A 24,699-nucleotide genomic window follows, 5' to 3' on the forward strand; every position below is an offset into this window, starting at 1 on the left:
TAGCTGTGCAGCCTGCATTCGCTCCATAAGACGCGCACACATTTACTTTTTAGGAGGGAAAAGGTGAGTCTTATAGAGCAAAAAACACGGTAATTCATTCCGGAGGTCCGTTCTTAACCTGAAACTGTTCTTAACCTGAGGTACCACTTTAGCTAATGGGGCCTCCTGCTGCTGCCGCGCCGCCGGAGCACGATTTCTGTTCTCATCCTGAGGCAAAGTTCTTAACCTGAAGCACTATTTCTGGGTTAGCGGAGTCTGTAACCTGACGAGTCTGTAACCCGAGGTACCACTGTATAACCTTGCCGTAAAACAAATAGGAAGGAACGCTAAAAAAACAGACCAGACATTGCATGTGACCTCCCATGCAGGCTTTGTGAAAGCAAGTCGGTGTGGATGCTTAACAAACACGCACCAGGAAGAGTCCCAGCCTCTTGTGCTGATCTCAGCCTCACAGCCTGAGCGCAGTGCAGGGAATCAAACAGTAATTCCGTTCGTAGAGCTAGATCAGATGACTACCAGGTAGACTGAGTTAGACTGCTTCATGTTTGCAAAGCACTTTCGCATTGGTCTTACGACACCAGAGGAAGCTGGGGGGGGGGGGCTGCTGAGTCTGGCAACCGTTTACCTACCTGTTGATGTGTTCTCCCTCTCTCTCTCCCTCTTTCTCTCTCAGGCTGTACAACTGACTGCATTCAAATCATCAGGTAATGCGTTTCCCATCTGCTCTTTTCCTGCCTTACCTGAGCATCCTGTGTCACCTGATTTTCACTTTCTTTGATGATGGGAGTGGAGAAGGCCACCATTCTTTTTCGTTTCTGCTTTAAAAGTCTTTGTTTAGTATTCCTCCCAGTCTTAGACATTTGCACTTGCTCATAGTGCTGGCAAACAGACTGAGTTGGGTGCAGAATCCTTGCTGGTGAGAGGAACGTTGCCTTGATTTCTAAATGATGATAATAATAATAATAATAATAATAATAATAATTATTATTATTATTATTATTATTATTATTATTATTTATTGTTTATACCCCACCCATCTGGCTGAGTTTCCCCAGCCACTCTGGGCGGCTCCCAATCGAGTGTTAAATACAATACAGCATTAAATATTAAATACTTCTCTAAACAGGGCTGCCTTCAGATGTCTTTTAAAGATACGATAGCTAAGGGACGTGGGTGGGGCTGTGGGTTAAACCACAGAGCCTAGGACTTGCTGATCAGAAGGTCGGTGGTTCGAATTCCTGCGACAGGGTGAGCTCCCGTTGCTCGGTACCTGCTCCTGCCAACCTAGCAGTTCGAAAGCACATCAATGTGCAAGTAGATAAATAGGTATCACTCCAGCGGGAAGGAAAACGGCGTTTCCGTGCGCTGCTCTGGTTCGCCAGAAGTCCTGCTGGCCACATGACCCGGAAGCTGTACGCCAGCTTCCTCAGCCAGTAAAGCGAGATGAGCACTGCAACCCCAGAGTTGTCCACAACTGGACCTAATGGTCAGGGGTCCCTTTACTTTTAAAAATAAATAAATGAAAAATAAGATAGCTGCTTATTTCCACAGGGCGGGCGCTACTACCGAGAAGGCCCTCTGCCTGATTCCCTATAACCTCACTTCTCTCAATGAACCTGAGCTGACCCAGCCCTTCAGAAGGGTTGCACAAAGTTCACAATTTTCTCAAAACACACCAGACGAGCTGCTGTGGCAAATAGTTCCATCTCACCCAGGGGGGTGGGGTGCGTACCTGAAGCGAGGCTTGGATCCTGGGCAGTGGGCTGAGCAGCGTAGCACCAAACCCCCCCCAATTGCTCACATGGGGGGAAATCAACGGTGGTGCTTTTTTCTTTGTGTTTTGTTTTAGAAAAATGTTGCTGGCACTCACCATGAAGTTTTTACAGTAAGTGCTGCACTTTTAACGGGGTTGGGGGACGGTGCCGGTACTGAGTACCCTTGAGTAACCCCCCCAAAAAAGCCCTGGGGGGGGGAAATAAAACAACGAACCCAGCGGGAGCGAGAGAAGAGGGAGCCACAGGTGCTGTGAGCACTCAGAGGTCGCTGACCCTGCATCAACAAAGACCCTATTTCCCTGCAAATTGTTTTAAGCTCACTAAATAGGGACTTACTTTCTTTAGTTGTAGGTCTGAACAAAACCTAGACATCTTGAGATGAGAGCCCTTGTTCAAATATTTTGTTGGGGGCTTGCTTGTGGGTGTGCAACCCCCACATGTGTGTTTGTACACACTCTTGTGAAGCACAAAGTCTTTGCCCGTGCATTTCTGCCCCTTTCTCTCTCTCTACCTCTTCCACCCAACCCTTTCTTTCCGTCTAAGCAATCCTGTTTAAAATACATGGCAAAGCATCTAGTCAGCCAAAAGGATAGCCATGAAATTAAGGTCAGGCAAGAGTTAGATCTGGAACTCTGGCTGATTTTGCAAAGATGTCCAACTCTCATTTGCTGAGCCATATCAGCAACAAGGACTTGCTGATCAGAAGGTTGGCGGTTCGAATCCCCGCGACGGGGTGAGCGCCCGTTGCTCGGTCCCAGCTCCTGCGAACCTAGCAGTTCAAAAGCACGTCAAAGTGCAAGTAGATAAATAGGTACCGCTCCGGCGGGAAGGTAAGCGGCGTTTCCGTGCGCTGCTCTGGTTCACCAGAAGCGGCTTAGTCCTGCTGGCCACATGACCCGGAAGCTGTACGCCGGCTCCCTCGGCCACTAAAGCGAGATGAGCGCCGCAACCCCAGAGTCGGCCACGACTGGACCTAACGGTCAGGGGTCCCTTTACCTTACCTATCAGCAACAATTTCTTTCCCCTGCCTTTAATTATTATACTGCTCAAATGAAGAAATTTTGGAGGAGCCGAGAATGTGAAAGGACTGTGAGGTTGGGATTGTAGCTCAATAGTGGAACACCTGCTTTGCATGTAGAAGATCACAGGTTCAGTCCCCAATGACTTCTACAGGTAGGTCTGGGAGGGACTCCTGAAACCCTGGAGAGCTGCTGCCAGTCCGTGTAGACAATACTGAGCTAGATGGAACAATGATCTGACTTGGTTCATTCCATTGCTCTGTCCCAGCTTCTGCCAACCTAGCAGTTTGAAAGCACACCAGTGCAAGTAGATAAGTAGGTACCACTGCAGTGGGAAGGTAAACGGCGTTTCCATGCTCTCTGGCTTTCATCACAGTTCTCCGTGTGCCAGTAGCTGCTTAGTCCTGCTGGCCACATGACCCAGAAAGCTGTCTGTGGACAAACGCCGGCTCCTTCGACCTGAAAGTGAGATGAGCACTGCAACCCCGTAGCCGCCTTTGGCTGGACTTAACCGTCCAGGGGTCCTTGACCTTTACCTTTACCCTGATTTGGTATAAGGCTGCTTCCTGTGTTCCTGTCACTCAAAACAGATTCCTGGGTTTTTAATACTAAATGGATGCCCTTCACATCAGGCTCTGGTGGGTGGATCTTGGAGTTCTGATCACAACAACAACAACAAAACAACAACAAGAAGAAGAATCCTGCAAGCCTTTAGGTTAAGTCATTAGGCCAAGTCCAATATATGAATATGATGCTTTGGATGGACTCCATGCTAACAAAGGCTCTTTCCTGCCTCAGGATTACGTCTTATTTAGCCACTGCAGGAACAGAATGCTGAACTCCAAGGGCCACTGGCCTCACCTAGCAGGCTGTCTTACGTTCCTATGTAAACTTCATGATAAAAGGTAAAGGTAAAGGGACCCCTGACCGTTAGGTCCAGTCATGGCCGACTCTGGGGTTGCAGCGCTCATCTCGCTTTATTGGCCGAGGGAGCCGGCATACAGCTTCCGGGTGGCCAAAGTCTTGGAGCCTCAGCTTCAGGATCTGTCCTTCCAGTGAGCACTCAGGGCTGATTTCCTTAAGAATGGAGAGGTTTGATCTTCTTGCAGTCCATGGGACTCTCAAGAGTCTCCTCCAGCACCAGAATTCAAAAACATCCATTCTTCAGCGATCAGCCTTCTTTATGGTCCAGCTCTCACTTCCATGCATCACTACTGGGAAAACCATGGCTTTAACTTAGACAGATAAACCACGTCTAACAAGCTGCTGTATGTTGTAGCTGGATAACCCTGGACTCCAGGGCTCCCGTTCTGTCAAGACCACCAGTTGCCCCCTTCCCACCAACTGAGGCCACTGACCACTGCTTGACCACTGCTTCAATATCCCTGAGATGGAGCTAGGAACCAAGCAAGTAAGCCGCTTTGCCAACCCTGATTTAGAAAGAAAAGGAATATTTCCCACCTGGGCACTTTTGCCTTTTAAACCCCCTGAAGTCCCTGTACCATCATGACTGCAGGAACAAAAGGGGATTTTGCTGCTTCTTCCCTGACACTGGGCATATTTACCTGAGAATAAGCACCGTTTTCTCGTGGAAAAGAATGGCATAATTTTCAAAGTAAAAACAATTTTGAAAGAACTTGTTTTAATCACGCACACTCCTGGCCAACCACCCACAGGCTATACAACAAGTGAGAATAATGGAAGAGGCAAAGCAGTGATCAGTTTTCTTCATCTGAAGGCTTTGACCTTAGCTGTGTTTATGGTTTATTTACACCTTTTATTTGCTGCCGAGGTGGCATCCAAGAGCAGACATAAAAAGGGGGGAAAGGAAAGGAGGGGGGGAAACAGGAGCAGGGTAAGACAAAAAGAGTTATGCAGAGCTAGGAGAGGCGAAGAACGAAATCTGTGGCTGGTTTGCAACCAATTGCTTGTCAGCTACCTTGCAAAAAATATATTGTTTTAAACCTACGGATAGTTGTGCTTGATTCCTGGGCATCTGCTATGGCGTTGTGAAGAAAGAGATATCATTAAACCAAGACGGACACAATTTGTTTGCATTGGGAAGGCTGCACTCCCTCCCTCTCCCTTTGAAAGCTTCTGGACCCATTCACAGCACAAGAGGCTACAGGTTCCTACCTCCGAACGCAGACATGCACCTTCTAATGAGTTTCTGGCTGCTTTATGAAGACATGATCTTCTGTCAATATTCATTACACCCCATTATGCGGGGAGGTGAGGCCCCTGGGAAGTAGGGGAGTGGTGGGGGTGCTGCTACATATTTGCACAGACAATAAGAAACACATCTTTTTCATCTTGGTGAAGAAGGCAATCGCCTCAGCCCCCGTCTCCTCGAGTGTCAGCCCATTGTTTCCCTGTGATAATTTCATTATCCGCTTTGAATACATCTTGTTTGTTGCTAAGCTGTGCATAGCAACATGTGCCTCGTCTCCACAGCTGGGCACCCGAGCCGCCGAGAAGAAGCCATTCTGACGAACTGGAGCTCACACAACGTACCCGACTTGGATTTTGTTTATATAAGCGGCAGGCAGCCCTCAAGCCCCAGGGGCCTGGCAAAGCAGCGGTTCAGAGGCAGACTTTGGCAACATCCGCACCCACACACTTGGGAGCGATGCCGCTTTTAACAGCCATGGATTCTGCCCCCAAAGAATTCTGGGAGCTGTAGTTTGGGGCGCTGGGAGTTGCAAGGAGGCCTCAGTATTCCTCCTCATGAAGCTACAATTCCCAGAGTTCCCTGTGAAGACAGGTTGCTTCTTCAACCACTCCGGGAAATTGCAGCCCTGTGAGGGGAGTTGAGGCCTCCTCAGCACCCTTCGTGGAATGCAGCTCCCAGAATTCTTTTGGGGGGAGCCATGACACTTTAAAGGGGAAGTAACCGTGGTTAGGGACGCGGGTGGCGCTGTGGTCTAAGCCACTGAGCCTCTTGGGCTTGCTGATCAGAAGGTCGGTGGTTCGAATCCCCACAATGGTCCCGTTGCTCTGTCCCAGCTCCTGCCAACCTAGCAGTTCGAAAGCACACCAGTGCAAGTAGATAATTAGGTACCGCTCCGGCGGGAAGGTAAACGGCGTTTCCGGGTGCTGCTCTGGTTTGCCAGCAGCGGCTTAGTCCTGCTGGCCACGTGACCCGGAAGCTGTACGCCGGCTCCCTCGGCCAATAAAGCAAGATGAATGCCGCAACCCCAGAGTTGTCCGCGACTGGACTTAACAGTCAGGGGTCCCTTTACCTTTTTAACAATGCTTTAAGTGTCTGAAGGTGGCAACGGAGTTGGATTTGGAAGGACTGTTGATGCTGGGGAGGCTCTCCACCTGAGGTGATGGGCAAGATGGCGGCTCCTCCCCATTCCAGATACACTGTTGCATCGGGAGCGTTGGAGGGCCCTGATCCTGCAGCCTCCAGGACCTGTGATCCCTGACCCAGTGTGGGTTCTGCTGTTGGCTGTGCTGATGCCTCTGTCTCTTCTCCCTTAGGCTTATGAGAGGAGCTGCCCCAGGTGATCTCCTCCACCACCACCCCAGTTCAACACAAATGATCGAAGAATTGCATCAAGGACACCAGAAGGCTATGTGCAGCTGGCTGTTTCTTCCTCTACTTTCCCAACATCTGGCATTGAACAGGCTGGGCTTTGGCCCCTGGTTCACTAGCCAGGCGAGTATTTGCCAGGCGTCCTTCTTCTCCGACTCATCCATTCTGGTTTCCTTAAATCTCTTGATGTCCTCCTCTCACGGACTGTGACTCTTGCTGGCTTTTCTGATCGTGAGCTTTGTATGGCCTTGGAACAGCAAACCTGGGAGTTCACAGTCAAAACTCACCCCCCACCCCCCAGCCCACTTTGCTTTCTGTGTTTTGGGCGAGAGATAGAGCTTTGTTTTCCTATGCGAGAAAAGTTGCGTCACCCTGCTCATGTCCCTACAAGACGTGCCACTGGTTTCTCATTTTTGAAAAACAACAACCGAGTGAACACAGTGGAAATGCATTGAGACTTGACCCATGGCTGAGCTCTCCTCCCCGTTGCTTGTGAGGGAGCCAGTGTAAGGGTTAGGGGTCTCAGGCTGCGATGTGGGGAACCTGGCCTTGAATCCCCACTTAGTCAAGTGAAGCTCACTGGGTGACTTTGGGCCGGCCACTGCCTCTCAGCCAAACCTATCTCACAGGGTTGAGAGGATGAAAAGGGGGGAACCATGTACCCCTCCTTGAGCTCCTTGGAGGAAAAGGGGCATTCAAATGTAATTAATAAATAATGACACTTGTGGCCCTGTTAAACGTTCCCAAAGTGGCACGTAGAAATTGCCCACTGAATCAGCAACGCACTATGGGCCTGCACCTCTGTTTCCTCTCGCTTCCACTCTGGTGGCCTAAATTGCACGTCCCCCTTTTTGGGGAGCCCTCCACCTGCCGCCCAAGGCACCTCATGGCCTTCCTCTCTGCTTTCCTGCCTACAAGGGCTTCCTCATCCCCGGGGTCTTCCTCCATGATGCCAGAGGATTAAACATATTTTCAATGCCAACTCTCCTGCCTTTTCTCCCGTTCAGAATTTGCTTTGTGTTCTTTAAGTGTCTCAGTGCCCTGAGCCTGATGTTAGAAACCTTTAGATTATTATTTTTTAAAAAGTAATAATATTGTGACGCAGTTTTAAAAATGGTGGAGCCATGCTTTTGCAAACTAACCCGTCTCCTGGTTTTCTGCTGTTTCCTGTGTCTTGCTCTGTTGTTGCTGCTGTCTGTTCGTCGTTTTAACAAACTGATTGTATGGATTAGTGCCTGGCTGACTTGAGCTTCCCTTGGAGGGAAAGTGGGGTTTATTAAACTTTCAGGATAACTACTAAGGTTTCTGGGCTGCTGCTTTGGAATGTGATCAGGATCATGCCCCCCCCCCCAGAGAGAGGGAGAGAGGGAGACAATTTGCTCATGACACTAAGCAAACCTCGATCATGGTTTATTACAGCTTGTGGCTTGTCTGGAGGAGACCACGCATGCACCCTCATTCAGGTCACATCCTTGCTGCTAGCAGTGATTCAGCCACCAAGATCAGAGGATGAGCGGAGCAGTCACAGTCTCCTCCCTGTGCCCTGTCTTGGCTCAGCATCACGTGTGAACCAGACAGTCCCAGGTAGTTGTTCATTTGCACCAGTGCCCAGCCGTTGCAGCTGGATACACCGGATACACCAAACAACAATAATTCAAGCCAGGAGATAAAAAATTCAGCAGCTCGTGACTCGAAGCAGCCCGTATGGCCAGCTAAAAGTTTTGCAGGCTGTTCCACCAACAGGCTATCTCGATCCGAGAAAAGTCCCGTTGCCAAAAAAAAAAAAAAAAAAAGTAAAAATGAGTAATGGCTCTCTCTTCCTCCTCCTGCCTTGAAATTTGGCAGGAAAGAAAACGAAACTCAAACAGTGCAGTGTCATTTTCGTGCGATTTGGAAAGCAAACACTTCCATTCAGCTCTGCCGCATGCTTTTGCACGAGACTTTAAAGCAGCTCTCCTGATCTGGCGTGCCAGGGGTCCCCCACACCTGTTTAAAAACATAGCCCAGATATAACACCTTCCATAACTAAAAACGTGGTGGAATGTGGCTTTGAAGAGGGATGGGGGGATTTGTGTCTCTTAATCTCTTTTTGGGCTCCCAACTCCCTTCAGCCCCAGCCAGAATGTGACGTGGAGCCCCAGGTGTTCCTATCTCCCAACCTCTCTTGACCACTGGCCTTGGAGACCCGGAGTCTGATAGCGCCTGAGAGGCCTGGCAGGCAGATCTTATCAGGGGGGGGTCGGCATGATCCCCACCCCACTACTGGCGCTCTCTCCCTCTCCCTCTCCCCAGCGCTGAGGTCATCACTTCGCAAGGGGTGGGGAAGCGGACTGATCTGCTCAGTGGCCATTGAGCCACATGGTCAGCGCCTTTTAGCCTCCTGCCCTGCCTTCCCAGAGAGCCCAGCAAAGGCCTCTGTCGAAACCAGAGGGAAGTGGGTGAGTGGGAGGAATTCCTCAGAAGACCTTTTGTTGAGGACATTTCTGAGGTTTTCCTTTTTCTCATGCCCCCAAAGAGAAGGCCCCTTTATAATAATAGTAATAATTTATTATTTATACCCCGCCCATCTGGCTGAGTTTCCCCAGCCACTCTGGGAGGCTTCCAACAGAACACTAAAAACAGAATAACAGAATAAAACATTAAAAACTTCCCCAAACAGGGCTGCCTTCAGATGTCTTCACAAAGTTTGGTAGTTGTTGTTCTCTTTGACATCTGGTGGGAGGGCATTCCACAGGGCGGGCGCCACTACTGAGAAGGCCCTCTGCCTGGTTCCCTGTAACCTCACTTCTCGCAATGAGGGAACCGCCAGAAGGCCCTCAGCGCTGGATCTCAGTGTCTGGGCAGAACGATGAGGATGTGAAGATGCTCCTTCAGATATACTGGACCGAGGCCGTTTAGGCCTTTCAAGGTCAGCACCAACACTTTGAACTGTGCTCGGAAACGTACTGGGAGCCAATGCAGATCTCTCAGGACCGCTGTTATGTGGTTCCGGCGGCCACTCCCAGTCACCAGTCTGGCTGCCGCATTCTGGATTAATTGCAGTTTCCAGGCCACCTTCAAAGGTAGCTCCAGGTAGAGCACATTGCAATAGTCCTCTGCAGAATTTTCTCTGCATATCACTCAATTGTGTACAAGGGGCTCACTGAGTGTACATGGGGCCCACCACTCCCCCTTCCTCGCATAATCATTCCCAGCAATGCCTTTGCATCCAGGATACTGTGGGGACAAGGGGCTGCTTCTCAGGGGTGACTCTGAGACCCACCCCCCAGAAAAGCCAGACTGGCTCCCTCCTTGTTGTCTTTCCATCCCGGTAGCTGGAGGCTTTCTTGTTCCAACAGGCTTTGGGGAACTGACTGCTTTTAAGGAAAGGGCTGGTGCTGTGCTGGTTTTGCTGCAATTATTGGTATAGTATTAATACACACACACACACACACACACATTTCTATCAATGTTTAATTGGCTTTTAATGATTGTTCTTTCTATGTTTTTAGCGGTTCTTATTTTTATCTGTAAGCCGCCTTGAGTTCTGTTAGGGGGAAAGGAGAGGAGTAAATACCGCATTTTTCGCTCTATAAGACGCACCAGACCATAAGATGCACCTAGTTTTTGGAGAAGGAAAAGAAGGAAAAAAATATTCTGAATCTCAGAAGCCAGAACAACAAGAGGGATCGCTGTGCAGCGAAAGCATTCATTCCATAAGACGAGCACACATTTCCCCCTTACTTTTTAGGAGGGAAAAAGTGAGTCTCATAGAGCAAAAAATACGGTAGTAATAATAATAATGGCCAAGTGGGGGATATGAATGCTGGTCACCCAATTCCTAGTCCAGCACTCTTAACTACAGTAACCTACTGGCTTGCAAACAGGTGAGAAAATATGTGTTGAACTCCACCCCCTGCATAATTGTTTTGGGAATTTTCCATCCCCCTAGGGGTCACACATCTTTGCTCACAAATGTGGGCAGAGGATTTTGAGAGGCTGCTTGTTTAGAACAGTAGAGGGGGACCCTCAGCCTTAAATCACCATGTTCGCTGGTCAGGTGTTGGTTTAAATGTTTATACTGATTGATTTGAAAAAAGGCGGAGAAACCTCTCAAAGAGGTTTACAAAAATAATGAAACAATAAAAGCACAGGCCAAAAAATGTTAAAAGCAACTGTTTACAACATTTGGGGAAAAAAGAATATCAATTATAAACTAAAAACTATCAATAAAACTAGCAAAAACAGTTTAAAGCACATGTAAGCACACTGCACATCCGGTTGGGTTTGTCTGAACGAGAAAGGTTTTTCTGGCAGATACCAAAAAGGATGCTGTTTGCCTGTCGCCAAGAGTCACGGAGTTACCAAGGGGGTGTGACTGCACTAAAAGATTGATTTCTTAACGAGCACAGAAACAGACAGGGTGGTGAGATTTGGAAGCCAGGAACATCCACTGGTTCACCAGCCCTGGACTCCCAATTCCCATCCCCGCTTCCTGTTGGCTGATGGGAGCTGGGAGTCCAACATCGTAGGAGCAGGGCTAAGCCACAAGATTCCTGTCCCTGGTGGCGCAGCTCCAGTTTCAACACAGAAACCTTCATGGGGGATGAGACAGAGTGGGAGCATCTGTGGCCACGGGACCAGACCCAACCGCCCCTTTCTGCTGCTCTGCCTTCGTATCAACCACCTCCTTTTTGGCTGCAGAGAGGCTTGCCTCTTTCCTGCCCCCACCAAACTCCCAGCGCAGATTTTGTCCCAGACTTCCTTCTGGGAGGAATGTGGGACCCCCCCCACACACACATCCCAGATGGACTCAAGCCAGGTGCCTTATCACAGTCAGCCTCTTCCCCCAGAAACATTTGCCGTCCATCATCTGTGGGAAGAGCTTTCTGCTTCTCCTGCCTGTCCAGGCACTTTCCAGTCCTTGCATTGAAAAAATGGTGGCTCATATTTTAATATTGGTGCCCAGGCAAATGCCATTGCAGAAGGCCAGCATTTGCCCACTGAAGCCAATTAGTGCAGGAGACTAATGAGTCTTTAGCTGAGGATTATGGGGAGGGTGGTGTGTGTGTGTGTGTGTGTGTGTGTGTGTGTGCCTGCCTTTCCGTACAGAGCCGGCCAACTCTGCGTGCATAAGAATTGCCTCAAGTGTTACATGACTGAGCAAACTCCCCCAAAACTGCTGCTATTCCAAGGCTCACTTGTGAGGACACGATTCAAACAGCTTCAGCCATGGGAGGTCTGTAAATAGCCTGCCTACCACCTGCTGCCAAAAGATGTCCTTCAGAGAGGGAGAGAAATGTGAAGAGACAGGGATCTGGCCCTGCTGGTGGAAACTTCTTGCACCCAAGGTGTTGACCACCCATATCATGCTCCCATGGCAGGACTCAGCCCTGAACCTGTAATTTGGTGATAAATGGAGCAGAGTCTCTGAGCAGGTACAGAGTGCCTTTCTCCACCCTTTCTCCACCACCCTGAATGGTACCCAACCAAAGATGCAGACTTTTTTTGAGGAGGGGAGGAAAAGAAAATACGCACACAGAGAGCTATAAGTGAATTGAAAAATTTATTGGAATGTCTTATTTGGTAAGATAGTTCACCACTAACCAATGCTCAGAAGGACCTTCTGAGTAAAATGTTGAGAAGGGAGACACTTAAGAGCACTTTTTATTTCATAAGGGAAAAAAACATAATACAGGCAGAGCTTGGCACTTCCAAACTGTCTTCTCCAACTCTTTCAAACCAGAAGAGACACACAAAAGTAGTCCAAACATTATATGTGGAGCAGAAAATGCAGCGGTGTAATCAAAACCCACAGGGGGGGAAATGAAGCGATCACAGCAGCATTGTCAAAGCGTCTGAAGGCTTCTTCATCAAAGGCTCTGCAAAGGTCTGGTGGGAAGGCACACAACAGCCTCACAGCTGCTCCTCCACAGAGCTGTGGCTTGGCTCTGATGGGGCGCCACCAAACCCAGATCAGAGAGGAGCTCCACTCGGTCACAGGGCAAGGGTGGGTGGGCCTGAGTGCTTTCACTGAGAAAAGGGGAGCAAGGAGAAAACAAACACGGAAGCCCTGCCTTCATCCGGTGCAACCTCTGCTATAAAACAACTGAGTCATTCCTGACATTTTATTACGGTTTTCAAAGCAAGAGGAAGAACAAGCAAGTGGAAGGTCCTCTGCATGGAGAAGACGGGGAAAGGCTATTGGGCGACAGACAGAAGGCGGAACTACTCAACACCTACTCTGCCTCCGTCTTCACCCACAAGGAAAGCGATGCCCAACCTGGTGATAACTGAATCAATGATGTATGGAGGGAGCTGCAGTCCAAGATAGGAAAAGAGATGGTAAGGGAACACCTGGCTACTTTAAATGAATTCAGATCTCCAGGGCCTGATGAGCTGCACCCAAGGGTACCAAAGGAGCTTGCAGATGTGATCTCAGAGCCTCTGTCTATGATCTTTGAGAATTCTTGGAGAACAGGTGAGGTCCCTACAGACTGGAGGTGTCCCCATCTTCAAAGAGAGGGAAAGCAGACTCTTGTAACCACTGACCAGTGAGCTTGACATTGATACCAGGAAAGGTCCTAGAACAGATAATTCAGCGGTCAATCTGTGAGCACTTAGAAAAGGATGCTGTGATTTCTAAGACCCAGCATGAGTTTCTCAAAAATAAGTCATGCCAGACGAATCTAATTTCTGATCTTGATCGAGTTACTGCATTGGTGGATCCAGGGAATGCTGTGGACATAATATATCTTCATTTCAGTAAGGCTTTTGACAAAGTCTCCCATGATAGTCTTGCAGATAAGCTGGTAAACGTGGGCTGTAGATCTGTAGCTGGTTGACTGACTAAACCCAAAGAGAGCTCACTAATGTTTCCTTACCATGCTGGAACAAAGTGACAAGTAGTGTTCCACAGGGTTCTGTCCTGTTGTTGTTCAACGTCTTTATAAATGACTTGGATTAAGGAATCTGCAGGTGGGGAGGGATAGCTAATGCTGCAGACTCAGGATTCAAGATGACTTTAACATATCAAAGAACTAACAAAACTAACAAAATGAATTTCAATAGGGACAAATATATGCTTCTACACTCAGGTAGAAAGAAACAGCTGTACAAATATAAGACGGGGGCTAAGTAATACATGGGGAAAGGATATATGGGTCTTAGTAGACCACAAGTTTATCATGAGTCAACGGTGTGATGCAGAAGCAAAAAACCCGAAGCTATTCTAGGCTGAGTTATCAGAAGTCTAGTGTCCAGATCAAGGGAAGTCATAGTTCCTCTCTATTCTGCCTTGGTCAGACCACACTGGGAATACTGCGTCCTGTTCTGGGCTCCACAATTTAGGAAGGATGTTGACAAGTTGGAACATGTGCAGAGGGTGGTGACCAAGATGACCCAGGGTCTGAAAACCAAGCCTTATGAGGCGAGGTTGTTGGAACTGGGTATGTTTAGCCTGGAAAAGAGGACACTGAGAGGAGATGGCTCACCATCTTCAAATAACTCCAGGGCTGCCACATGGAGGATAAAGCAAGTTTGTTTCCTCCAGCTCCAAAGGTTAGGATCCAAACCAATGGATTCAAGTTAGAAGAAAGGAGATTCCAGCTCAATATCAAGAAGAATTTCCTGACAGTGGAGCAGACTTCTATGAGAGATGCTGGACTCTTTTTTCCTTGGAGGTATTTAAGCAGAGGTTGGGTGGCCTCCTGTCATGTATTATCTGGTTGAGGTTCCCTGCCTTGCAGGGGGCTGGACTAGATGACCCTTCCAACTTTACAGTTCTAATGTCCTCGGGGGTTCAAGTCATGTTCCAGGAGGGCTCGTACCAAACCTCAGCAGGCCCTCTGGAAGACCAACAAGACTAAACTCCAGATGATCCCAATCAGTAGTTTCAGGTAGATGAAAACCGTAGCTCCCCAACCGAAGCAGAGAGGGTGAAAGCACATTGCCTGCCAGGTGAGCCCAAGCAGACATGGCACAAAAAGAGGTTTTAAGAGCCTTGCCTGGATTTAAATATTGAAATTTCAATCAGCCGACCTTCAACCGCGTATGGTTGAAATCACACCAGATTAGATGCACGTAAGATGCAACTGTCCTGCAGTCCCAATAGTTGGGGCATAGGATTGGCGAAGGCTGCAGAGCCTCCCTTACAAAAACACTCAAAAAGATATTGCAATACAGTGGTACCTCGGGTTACAGGCGCTTCGGGTTACAGACTCTGCTAACCCAGAAATAGTACCTTGGGTTTAGAACTTCACTTCAGGATGAGAACAGAAACCGTGCAATGGCAGTGCAGTGGCAGCAGGAGGCCCCATTAGCTAACGTGGTACCTCAAGTTAAGTGCCGTTTCAGGTTAAGAACGGACCTCCGGAACGAATTAAGTATGTAACCAGAAGTACCACTGTACAGGAATGCAGCCTCTTGTCCCAAGCTCCACAAGCACACTGGTGTCTATGGGTCACACCCTGATGTGATGCTCCTCAGAAGGAGATGGGGAAGCCCTCTGAGAGGGGAACGTGTGTCTGGGTCTCCATCAAACCACTCGGGGTAGTAAGAGCTGCCTAGGTCGTGGGCTGGGCAAGCAGTGCTTCTAGCTGGGTCTATTTGTCCAGCCAAAGTAGTGGTTGTGTTCAGAGGTGGACGAAGGAAGACCCCACCCCAGGAGGCACACAGAAAGACGATGTGAGCACCTGCTCCAAAGGTACAACGGCAAAAAATACATTCAGGAAACAAACATCGGTTATTATATCCTCCCAACGCAGAGGCTCAGGGAATGTGATGTGCACGGGAGGGGGAAGAATATATATAGATATATATAGATATATGAATGCAATAAACAGATAACAAAATAAAAATAAAAGGAGCACCTGACTTGCTCAACTCATAGCTGCAAGGCCTCGGAGAAATGTCTCCCAAAATGAAGCCCCAAGGAGAAGAGGGGCTTCAGTGTATCTGAGGCACAACAAACTCGCTCTCATGGTGGCCCATGGGCCACAGAAATCATCCTTGTGGCCAACAAGGCCACTACCTGCAGAGGGACAGGTGAGGTGAGGTGCAGGGGCCTTCCAATGGGTAGGTGTGCTGGGCCTTTTTCTCTCCATCTTTTCCCAGCCACCTAGCTAGAGGATCATGCCTGGAGAACATGTAGGAAGCTCGGGCAGATGCCTCCACTCTCACACAGGGAGAAGACTCCTCTTCCGCCCAGTTAGGAAAGCAAACTCCCAAAGTGTCCCCTGAACAGCCTCCAAGGGCAGTCCCCACACAGCTGAGCCCCATGGCTTTTAGAGAGCGAGAGCCTGGGACTCGGGAGGAATCACACCAAAATGCAGGCAAGGGTGGGCATTGTATGAAAGTCGGAACTGGGAGAGGTCTCCTGTGGGGAGGGGAAGACAAGACACTCACCCTTCCTCCCTGTCACCTGACAACCCCCCCCCCAATCCTCCCTGCGACCACCCTTGCCCCTCTGCTGCCATGAGTCTCTTCCCCAGACAAAAGGGGGACGGAGAGCCTTTCCGGGCGCTCTCAACTCCGCTTGGCGTGAAGCATCTCAATCAGGAGGTTGTTGCAGGGCACGTCCCCGCTCAGGTGCTTGTGGTACAGGTACTCCTCCGCTTGCATGCTCAGGGCCCGGACGTCAGACAGATGCATCAGAAGCTGGCGGAACTTGTCTGTGGTGTGCGGGTAGTTGCAGACGGTGTACTGCATCAGGGCTGCGTGAGCCTTCTCCTGGGCTTCCTTCACTACACTCGAATTCTCCAAGTATTTCACATCTGCAGCGGGGGGGGAGCGGGGAGGAGGGGAAATAAGGGGGGACACGCATTGAATGGGGTAACCTCTCTTGAACAGAGGGACTTCCTCCTGGGCGCACAGGCCGCAGGCATGGAAAGTGTCACTTGCAAAGCTCGCACAAGCCATCGGCTGATATCTGCAAAACGGCTGAGGTTGATGAAGAGACTCCCCTGTGAGCCTCTCCATATTTTTAGCATAGAGAAAGGGGGACTGGAGGCGACCTGACGGAAGCATATGCAATTGCATGTGGTGTGGAGAAAGCAGAGGTTTTCCCCCTCCCTCTCATCTGATGACACCAGAACTCGTAGACATCCAACCAAGCCAAATGTTGGGAGATTCAGGACAGAGAAAAGGAAGTAGTTCTTCACGCAGCGCAACATTAAACTATGGAACTCTCTCCCACAGGAGGCGGTAAAGGTAAAGGGACCCCTGACCATTAGGTCCAGTCGTGTCCAACTCTGGGGTTGCGGCGCTCATTTCGCTTTACTGGCCGAGGGAGCCTGCGTACAGCTTCCGGGTCATGTGGCCAGCAGGACTAAGCCGCTTCTGGCGAACCGGAGCAGCGCACGGAAACGCCATTTACCTTCCTGCCGGAGCAGTACCTATTTATCTACTTGCACATGCTTTTGAACTGCTAGGTTGGCAGGAGCAGGGACCGAGCAATGGGAGCTCACCCCGTCGCATGATTTGAACCGCTGACCTTCTGATCGGCAAGTCCTAGGCTCTGTGGTTTAACCCACAGCGCCACCCGCGTCCCAACAGGAGGCAATGATGGCCACCAATTTGGAGAGCCTTGATGGAGGTTTGGACAAACCCATGGAGGAGGAGGAGGAGATGAGCCACAGTTACTGCGCTGTGCATCCGTGGTCAAGAGGCAGAGAGGCTTCTGAATACCAGATGCAGGAAAACACAGGAGAGGAGACCTGCTCTTGTGCAAGGATCCTGCTTGCTGGTTTCCCACAAGCATCTAGTCAGCCACTGTGAGAACAGGACTAGATAGCTCATTGGCCTGATCCAGCTAATGGCTCTTCCTACCTTCATAAGCTTCATCTGCCTGGAGGAACAAGGACTGACCTTGCCAGCCTTATATTTTGCAGATGAGCATCAGGCTGGTAAAGGCTATGCGAAATAAACAAACTGTATCGGACAATCAGTTCTTTTTCTTGCATTATGATGTTCCCTAAACAAACCTTCACTTCAAAGCCACTCTGTTGTGTTCCTCTCTAAACACCGGCTGGAGGGATTGGGGCTTAATCTGTTTGGCCTTCCCAGGTGACAGCAGGGCTCAGCTGACATGGAAACCATGATCCAAGGTGCCTGAAGCAGCTCAGCCAAGGATGAGAGAGACAGGTGTGAAGGTGTAGCGATAAGCATATCCCTCTTAATCTGCGCACCTGCCTGAAAATGTGCCTGCTCATGTACACTGCTCTTGAAAACTCGGCAAAAGCTGCCAGTGCAAGCGTCCTTCCTTGGGCTGACTTCATCCTCTGAGCGTGGCCACAGGAGCCAAGCAACAGCAGTGGGAGGGGGCTCCAGCTCAATGGTGGGCAGCCACCTGTTCTTGCCACGCTCACAAGGGGGAGATGAGGCAGAGCCTTTTCAAGGCTAACTGGGAAGACACAGCGGGCGCCCTGGAGGTGCCACCAAAACCTCTCCTCCCTCCCTCTCACTCCCAACACTCAGCCTAGAATCACAGAATTCTGGCCTCACCTCCAAAAGGGCATTGAAGGGGCTTGGAAAAAATGGTGGTAGACCAGCAGCAAAGCACAAATACCGCAGAAGAGCCCTTGGATCTCATCAGGCTCGGTCTTGATGAACGAATTGATGTAAAAATGAGAAATGACCGAAAACTTTGAGGCAGATTACATGCTTAAATATGATTTGGGGGTGATGTTGAGTAGACCGTGACAACAATAGAAATGGATGAAGAAACCTATGAAGAGATTTATAAATCTACCAAAAGGAATATTCCGATGCTGTTTGTCTGAGGAAATGGGAGTTTCAGCTCCTCCACTGAGGGTTTGGCTGAAACCATGGAAAAAATGGTCATCATTTCAAAAATGTTGGACCTCTGGACACTGTCTTCTGATACCCTTAAACATTAAGATTCTGCCCTTAATTCTGAAATACCATCCAAACCTGACTGTTGTGAAGGCGTAAGATCATTTGGCATATAAGTTGATATAAGGGGTTTTTCCCGAAATAACTTAAGTGCAGGTGTCTTCATGTATCAAATCAGTGGATATAACTATTTTAGTTGCGCTTGCGGCTGCTGATCTTTTTAAAGAAATAAATCTGTTTGGGTTTGGGGGTTTTTGTATGTATGTGTTTATAAACACTTTCCCCATTTCGGCGGTATGGCAGGAAGGGCATTGAAGCATTAGAAAAGGTTCGGGAAAGGGCCGTCAGAATGACCAAGGTGAGGGTGGAGCCATGGATGGAGGTTGCAGCCCTGGGGACTTTTTGATTTGGAGAAAAGGTGAGTCAGACGCAGCGTGCCAGAAGTGTATAAAACCATGGAAGGCACAGAGGAAAGAGGGAAGTTATTCTCCCTCTCTCAAAACAAGAGAACTCCAATGAAACTGGAGTTTGCTGGCACTGAAGGACAGCAGAGCTCCAGAGCCTCAAGCAAAGCACATTCCAAGCCCTGAATCTGGGACCTCCTGCAGGTGAAGCAGGTGCTCTCCTGCAAAACTACGGCACTTCCCTTAAAAACAGCAGTGAGATTTCAGTCCTCTTGGTTCTGAAGAAAGGGCTGGTTCAGAGAAGGGCGACCCAAAGGATGAGGGAATGGCAAAGCTGGATTTAGGGGAGCGCAACCAGTTTCTCTGCACTGGGCGCTGAGCTGAGAGGGCACCGTGGCGAGTGCTGCAGGGGGGGCTGGATTTTGGCATTGCACAGGGCGCCGCTGAAATTTGGAAGCCCAAAGTTCACTGGGGACGTAGGGACTCCCCTGTGAAGAAAGGTTGCAGCAATTGGGACTTTTTTGTGTAGAGGAAAAGTGAGAAAGAGGCAGCAGCAACATCGATGCTCATAGAATTACACGTGGCACAGAGAAAGCGGGCAGAGGAAAACTTTTCTTCCTCTCTCCTCACGCCAAAACTCGGGGATAGCCAACGAAGCTGAAAGTTGGAAGATTCAGGACAGATCAAAGAAAATACCGTATTTTTTGCTCTGTAAGACTCACTTTTTCCCTCCTAAAAAGTAAATGTGTGTGTGTCTTATGGAGCGAATGTAGGCTGCGCAGCTGTCCCAGAAGCCAGAACAGCAAGAGGGATTGCTGCTTTCACTGCGCAGCGATCCCTCTTGCTGTTCTGGCTTCTGAGATTCAGAATATTTTTTTTCTTGTTTTCCTCCTCCAAAACTAGGTGCGTCTTGTGGTCTGGTGCGTCTTGTAGAGCAAAAATATGGTACTTCTTCACACAGAGAAGAGTTTAACTATGGAACTCCCTCCTGCAGGAGGCAGGGATGGCCACCAACATGGACGGCTTTCCAAGAGGATTGGAACGACATCTGGAGACCCACAGGTGGACAACCACTGTATCAGCCTTTCTCCACCTGTGGGTCCCCAGATGTTGTTGAACTACAACTCCCATCACCCTAGCTAGCAAGGCCAGAGCTCAGGGATGATGGGAGTTGTAGTCCAACAACATCTGGCGACCCACAGGTGGAAACAGCAGGAGGGGAGAGGGCACTCTCTGGCGCTTGGCCGCTGCTTATGGGTTTCCCATAATGGGCGTCTCACTGGCCACTGGGAGAACAGAGTGCAGGTCTGGGAGGGCCACGGGCCCCATCCTGCCTCAGGGCTTTTTCCACGTTCCCCTGACCTGGGCCTTGTGCTTAGCACCTGAGGTGCTGACTGCCTCCTTTCATTTCTGAGTCACTGCTGGGATAATCAAGCACGCAATTATGGAATCTCTTCATCTGCATAACATTATCGTGGTTTTCGTTTCCAGGAGAAAGAGGGGGAGGGGGACACGCAGCCCTCACACTCGCACACCCTAGAAGTTACGCTGCTGAAGCCTTCTCTTGCCTACCACCCCACCCCCCCCACCCCACACACACACTTTGAGGTGGAGCAACAATAGAGGGTTCGTCTTGATCAACTCACCTGGTTTGCAGAAGAAACCCTATTCACGGTTTAATTGAATATTTGAATAATCTTTTCATTCCTGCAAGGCATAAAGAATGTTGTCCAAATAACATCGACGCGCTCCATTGAGAGAGCGGCTGCAAAGACTCCGTCCTGCGACAAAAGCCGCCCCACACACAGGCGGAGCTGCCGGGACAATTTCTATGCCCTCAAGAGTTCTTTGCATTCAGCACCGCTTTTGTCTGCTGGAGGCTTCTGATAAATTGCAATCGCTTAAGGGAATGCAGGCGCATAAAAGCCGCTCTTGCTCCGCATCCCCTCGAGTGGCTGGCTGGAGAATGGAAGTCAGGCGGGCGCGTGTGGAGGGGGGGGGGTCAATCCATTAAGCTTCTATTAAGCCCTTCTGGAGAACAAAGCTAACCTGTGCCGTCCCTCATAAATATTGCTGTTCAGAGAAGCCCTAATTTTAATTAAACCTCTTTTACCTGCTCAGGAGAAAAATCTATTTAGACTCAAATGGCGCCCTTTCCTCCCCGCTCTCGCACGCCTGTGTTTGTGCATGCACACACACACACACACACACACAAACACTCACATACACACAGATGCCAAGTGCAGATTGTGAGCTGGAGGGAGAGAGAGAGAGAGAGAGAGAGAGAGAGAGAGAGAGAGAGAGAGAGAGAGGAAGGAGACATTCTTTTCTTCAGGGCAAATGCAGCCGGCATATATAAGCGAGGAGGTGGCAGCTCCCGTACAGCCGAGGGCACACGGCTTGCAGCATAATCGGCACCATGCTCAGAGAGGGAAGTTGGGCACGGGGCATGGGCAGAGGGCAACCTTTTGTTCCTGGTTTTCTTCGGGGAAGGAGAAAAGCTTCCACACCGGCAGCTGGAAGTTTTAACGCAATGCGCAAAAAGGGAAGGGAAGGCATCATGGAGGTGGGTGGGGGGTCCTTTGCTGCGAAGCCAAAGAGAAACACCAGTTGCTGAAAACCCACAGGAGGCCAGAGTGTGCTGGCACTCAGGTCCTGCCTATGGGCTGCCCATTGGGGCATCTGTGAGACCAGGGTTCTGGACTCGATGGGCCCCCTCTGGCCTGACCCAACGGCAGAGCTTGTCTTATATGTTCTAAAGAAGATCATTTGACCCAGAATTCTTCTGGAAGGAGGAAAGGAGGCCCTTCCTCACACAGTGCATGATTAAACCATGGATCTCTCTCCCCCAGGACGGCCACCAACTTAGATGGCTTTAGAAGAGGACTGGGAAAAGTCCTGGAGGAGGAGGAGGAGGAGGAGGAGGAGGAGGAGGAGGAGAGGGCTATCAAAGGCCACTGGTCACAATGGTTATGCTCCACTTCCACCGTCAGAAGCAGAGGTGTCTCTGCCTTCCAGTTGTGTGGAGAGAACCCTGTTTGCTGCCTTTGCTCAGTTCCGGAGCTTGAAACCTCGCTCTCTTTGGGAGTGGGGACGGCTGCAGTTCCTGTCGCTTTGCACCATGTGGCTAAGGGACAAGGCAGGGAATTGGTGGTATTCAGAATCTTTTGAGCGTGTTAAATCTGAAGCAGCCAAACCTGCAACGTTCTCTTGCCTGTTTATGGAGCTTTGAGTTCAAGATCAAGGAGCTAGAAGAGCTGTGCGTGTCTAGACCTGTTCTTAATTTCCATTATTGCTCAAGTTGCAACCTTTAGCTGGCGGTTCTGACTTCCATACCCTGGTCTCTTGACCACTGCAGGAAGTGTCCCTAGAGGAGTGCCGTACAGAATGTAGCATGGAACAGTTTCACAGCTGGGCCGCTCTGCGGCTGGGTCATAACTGGCTGAGGGGAGGCAGGTCCATAGCTAGGGGGTGGTGAGGTGGGCCCCCGCCAGGCGTGCAAGCAATGGGGGGGGGCAAAATCAGCTTAAAATATGTCCATAAATATAAATATTGATTATTGCCTCGTAAGAATAGAGGGTGAGTTGAATGGGGGGGTGGAGGAGAGGTGGAAAGAAGAGCTAATTTGTCCGTGGCTCGGGGGTGCAATCTGGACGGCTCTGCCAGGGGCGCAAGATCACCCAGCTATAGCTCTGGCAGGAGGGAAGAGTGTTCATGTGCTCAAGCCCTGGTTGTGGTTTTTCCACCAGGGCACCTGGCTGGACAATGTGGAAACAGGAGGTTGCCACTCGTCTCATCCAGCCTCGATTTATGCAAAATAAAGAGGCTTGATTTGCATTCAGGTTGCACAATTCAGGTACAGAATCCCGGGCGGGTTTTAGGCATGAAACTGGCAAACACAGCATTTGCCAAGAGGAGGAAACTTTTCTTAACCTTTTTTCTCAAAAGGAGCCTGCACTACAGCTTTGGCAGACGTCCAGGAAGGATACTGCTGCTGGTGTCATTTCCCTCAGAGAACCGAAGCGCTGGGCACTTCCGCAGAACAGGCAGAATCTCTGCATTTGAGTCTCTAGGTTCAGCTGCCAAATGGCATTCTATGGGTAGAGGCTGGGATAAAACAGCAAGCCTGAGACCCTAAAGAGCAGCAGCTGCTGCCGGTCAGTGTAGGCAATGCTGGGCCAGACAGACCAACAGCCTGAGACTTCAGCACTAACTTCCCAGTGCAGAAACGGTCACTGCTTGACCCCTGCCGCCCCAGGGCTGCTGCACAACTTTGCAGGCCTAGCAGAGGCAGCCAATACCACCCTCAACCACTCCTGGCGCAACCATTTGTAGGAGAGGTTGTGGAGGGGGCGGAAGTGTCGCTCACACCCACACAGACGGCCCTGCCCCACTGCCATGCGCAGGGGGGGGAGGAGGCAAGGCTGCCTGAACTGGTGCAAATCAACTTCTGAGCAGAAAGAAGGGGTCTTTGGGGGCGGGGATCAGAGGCAGGTACCAATCAAGACAAAACTGACTCCTTTGCAGACCGCACTCCCACATTTCCCTCTCAAGGTCAGAAGTTGTGCACAGTTCCTCTGGGCGATAGGCAGGGCTGTAATCTCCAATGGCTGACCACATTCGAGGCTGTCCCTGAATTCTTCGGGACACAAACACAGATGAACAGTAACTGCTTCATGGCCTCAGCTCTCAACAACGCGCTCAAGGAGACTGCCAGCATCCATGTTTTTGGAAAGGCCTGTCCAGCAATGTTCCAGTTTACCAGCTGCTGGAGGCCGCAAGAGGTCAGGGGGCCCTCATTGCTTAAGTCCTGCTTGCCTGGGCACTGTGGGAAAAAGAAGGTGGACCCGATGGGCCTGGTCCAGCAGCCGGGCTCTTAAAACGTCCTTCTGGCAGTAGAGAGAAGGCAGAGACAAAGGGTGCTTCCAGCCCCACCCGCCAGACAGACGAACCCACAAGCAAAGCCTGTCTCCTCCAAACACCTCTTGTGGTTGAGATCTCAGGGTGGGAGGGGGCTCTCCATGTCAGCCCCTGTTTGCTCTTCCCAGGTCCCTCGCTGCCCCACCCATGCCCCTCGGCACTTACCAAGGCTGAAAAGGATGAGGAACTTCAAGCAGACAAACTCCTGCCTGTCCACCTGTAGAGAATGCAGGTGAGCCACCAGCTGGTGCGCTCTCAGCATCAAGTTGTTCAGGATGGATCCCGCCTGCATGGTAACGGTCGACACGTTCACCTGGAAGAAAGGAGAGGTGGGCAGGGCTCAGGACCCCCGAAAAGTACCGTCTTGTCAGGGGAACAAGGAGGTTCAAGAGCTGGGTGGTGGGGGACGACCTCCACCAGAAAGACTTTTGAGCAAGCAGCTGTTACGGCAGCAGTTAATGGGCTGAGTTGTTGACTAAATTACGATGGTTATATCTGGGTGCTGGCTGTACACAGAAGGATAAGTAATAACGACCAAAGTCTAACTAGCCAGGCGATCCAACGCAGGCTGACTCACAAGTGATGTCCCTTAGCATCCCATAGGGCTTCCTCTCAAGTAAGTGCGCAGAGAACTGCAACCCAAAGTCTAAATATGTGCAATGGAGTACTTGCAAATTCTCTCCCCCCACCCCCGGCCTCTATCCCCCTCTGCCGTGGGGCAGAGGACCTGTGTCCTCTTACACTCTGTATGTTCCTGGCAAGTCATCGTTCTTATCTACCCACAGCAATAACAGCTCTCCATATCTGCTGTTTTTTATGTAGCCAAAACTGTCCCAGCCATGCTTGGTGGTGGTGGTGGGATTTGGGGGCGGAAGAATGTAGAGGGAATGCCCACACACACACACACACCCCCAAAAAACCAGATGCCCAGTGGGCAAAGAAGGCTGACCAACTTTTGGGGGTGGGGGCAATGAGACAAGGGGGGTGGGCATGGGGAAAGGAAAGGAAGTGGCCAGAATCCCGAGCAACAGCAGTGGCACTTCGCGCTACAACGTTTTGCTGCAGCATTTCTGAACAGGGCCATTGTGGAACCTGCAGACAATAGTGCTTTTACCTCCTGGCCTGTCACCAGCAGGATGCTGTGCTCCTTCCCATGATGCACTTGGCGGAAAATGTAGTCAAAGACCAGCAGCTCACTCCAGCAGTTT

At 50.1% G+C, this 24,699-nt stretch overlaps 2 protein-coding genes and 1 pseudogene across 3 annotated transcripts in view; 2 read left to right on the forward strand and 1 right to left on the reverse strand.

Moving 5' to 3' along the window:
* The window catches only part of ADGRD2 (adhesion G protein-coupled receptor D2), a 63,188-nt gene extending 56,782 nt beyond the window's left edge, over nucleotides 1-6,406 (forward strand). Inside the window, exons 25-26 of the mRNA XM_083597221.1 lie at nucleotides 674-704; nucleotides 6,281-6,406. Coding sequence (XP_083453347.1) covers nucleotides 674-704; nucleotides 6,281-6,288 — 39 coding nt within the window. The 3' untranslated portion in view covers nucleotides 6,289-6,406. The remainder of the gene's footprint in view (nucleotides 1-673; nucleotides 705-6,280) is intronic.
* Nucleotides 6,407-11,861: 5,455 nt separating this feature from the next.
* Nucleotides 11,862-24,693, reverse strand: LOC310754918 (steroidogenic factor 1-like). The gene is made up of 3 exons (XM_083597469.1): nucleotides 24,606-24,693; nucleotides 23,657-23,804; nucleotides 11,862-16,087 (listed from the first exon to the last, which is right to left on the reverse strand). Exons 2-3 carry the CDS (start codon nucleotides 23,781-23,783, stop codon nucleotides 15,840-15,842), a joined length of 375 nt encoding a protein of 124 aa, XP_083453595.1. The 5' UTR covers nucleotides 23,784-23,804; nucleotides 24,606-24,693; the 3' UTR covers nucleotides 11,862-15,839.
* LOC310754917 (U6 snRNA-associated Sm-like protein LSm3) lies at nucleotides 17,003-18,861 on the forward strand (annotated as a pseudogene). The gene has a single exon. The product of its transcript is annotated as a U6 snRNA-associated Sm-like protein LSm3 (transcript).
* Nucleotides 24,694-24,699: the final 6 nt, after the last annotated feature.

This window comes from Podarcis filfolensis, assembly GCF_964270895.1.
Source record: "Podarcis filfolensis genome assembly, chromosome: Z".
Taxonomy (NCBI): Eukaryota; Metazoa; Chordata; class Lepidosauria; order Squamata; family Lacertidae; genus Podarcis; species Podarcis filfolensis.

Excerpts from the sequence above, each read along its gene's own strand:
- LOC310754918 (XM_083597469.1), bottom strand. The coding sequence starts at position 23,783 with ATGCAGGCGGGATCCATCCTGAACAACTTGATGCTGAGAGCGCACCAG. Across the intron at positions 16,088-23,656 it reads CCTCATCCTTTTCAGCCTTG|ATGTGAAATACTTGGAGAAT; the intron begins GTAAGTGCCGAG and ends CCCCCGCTGCAG.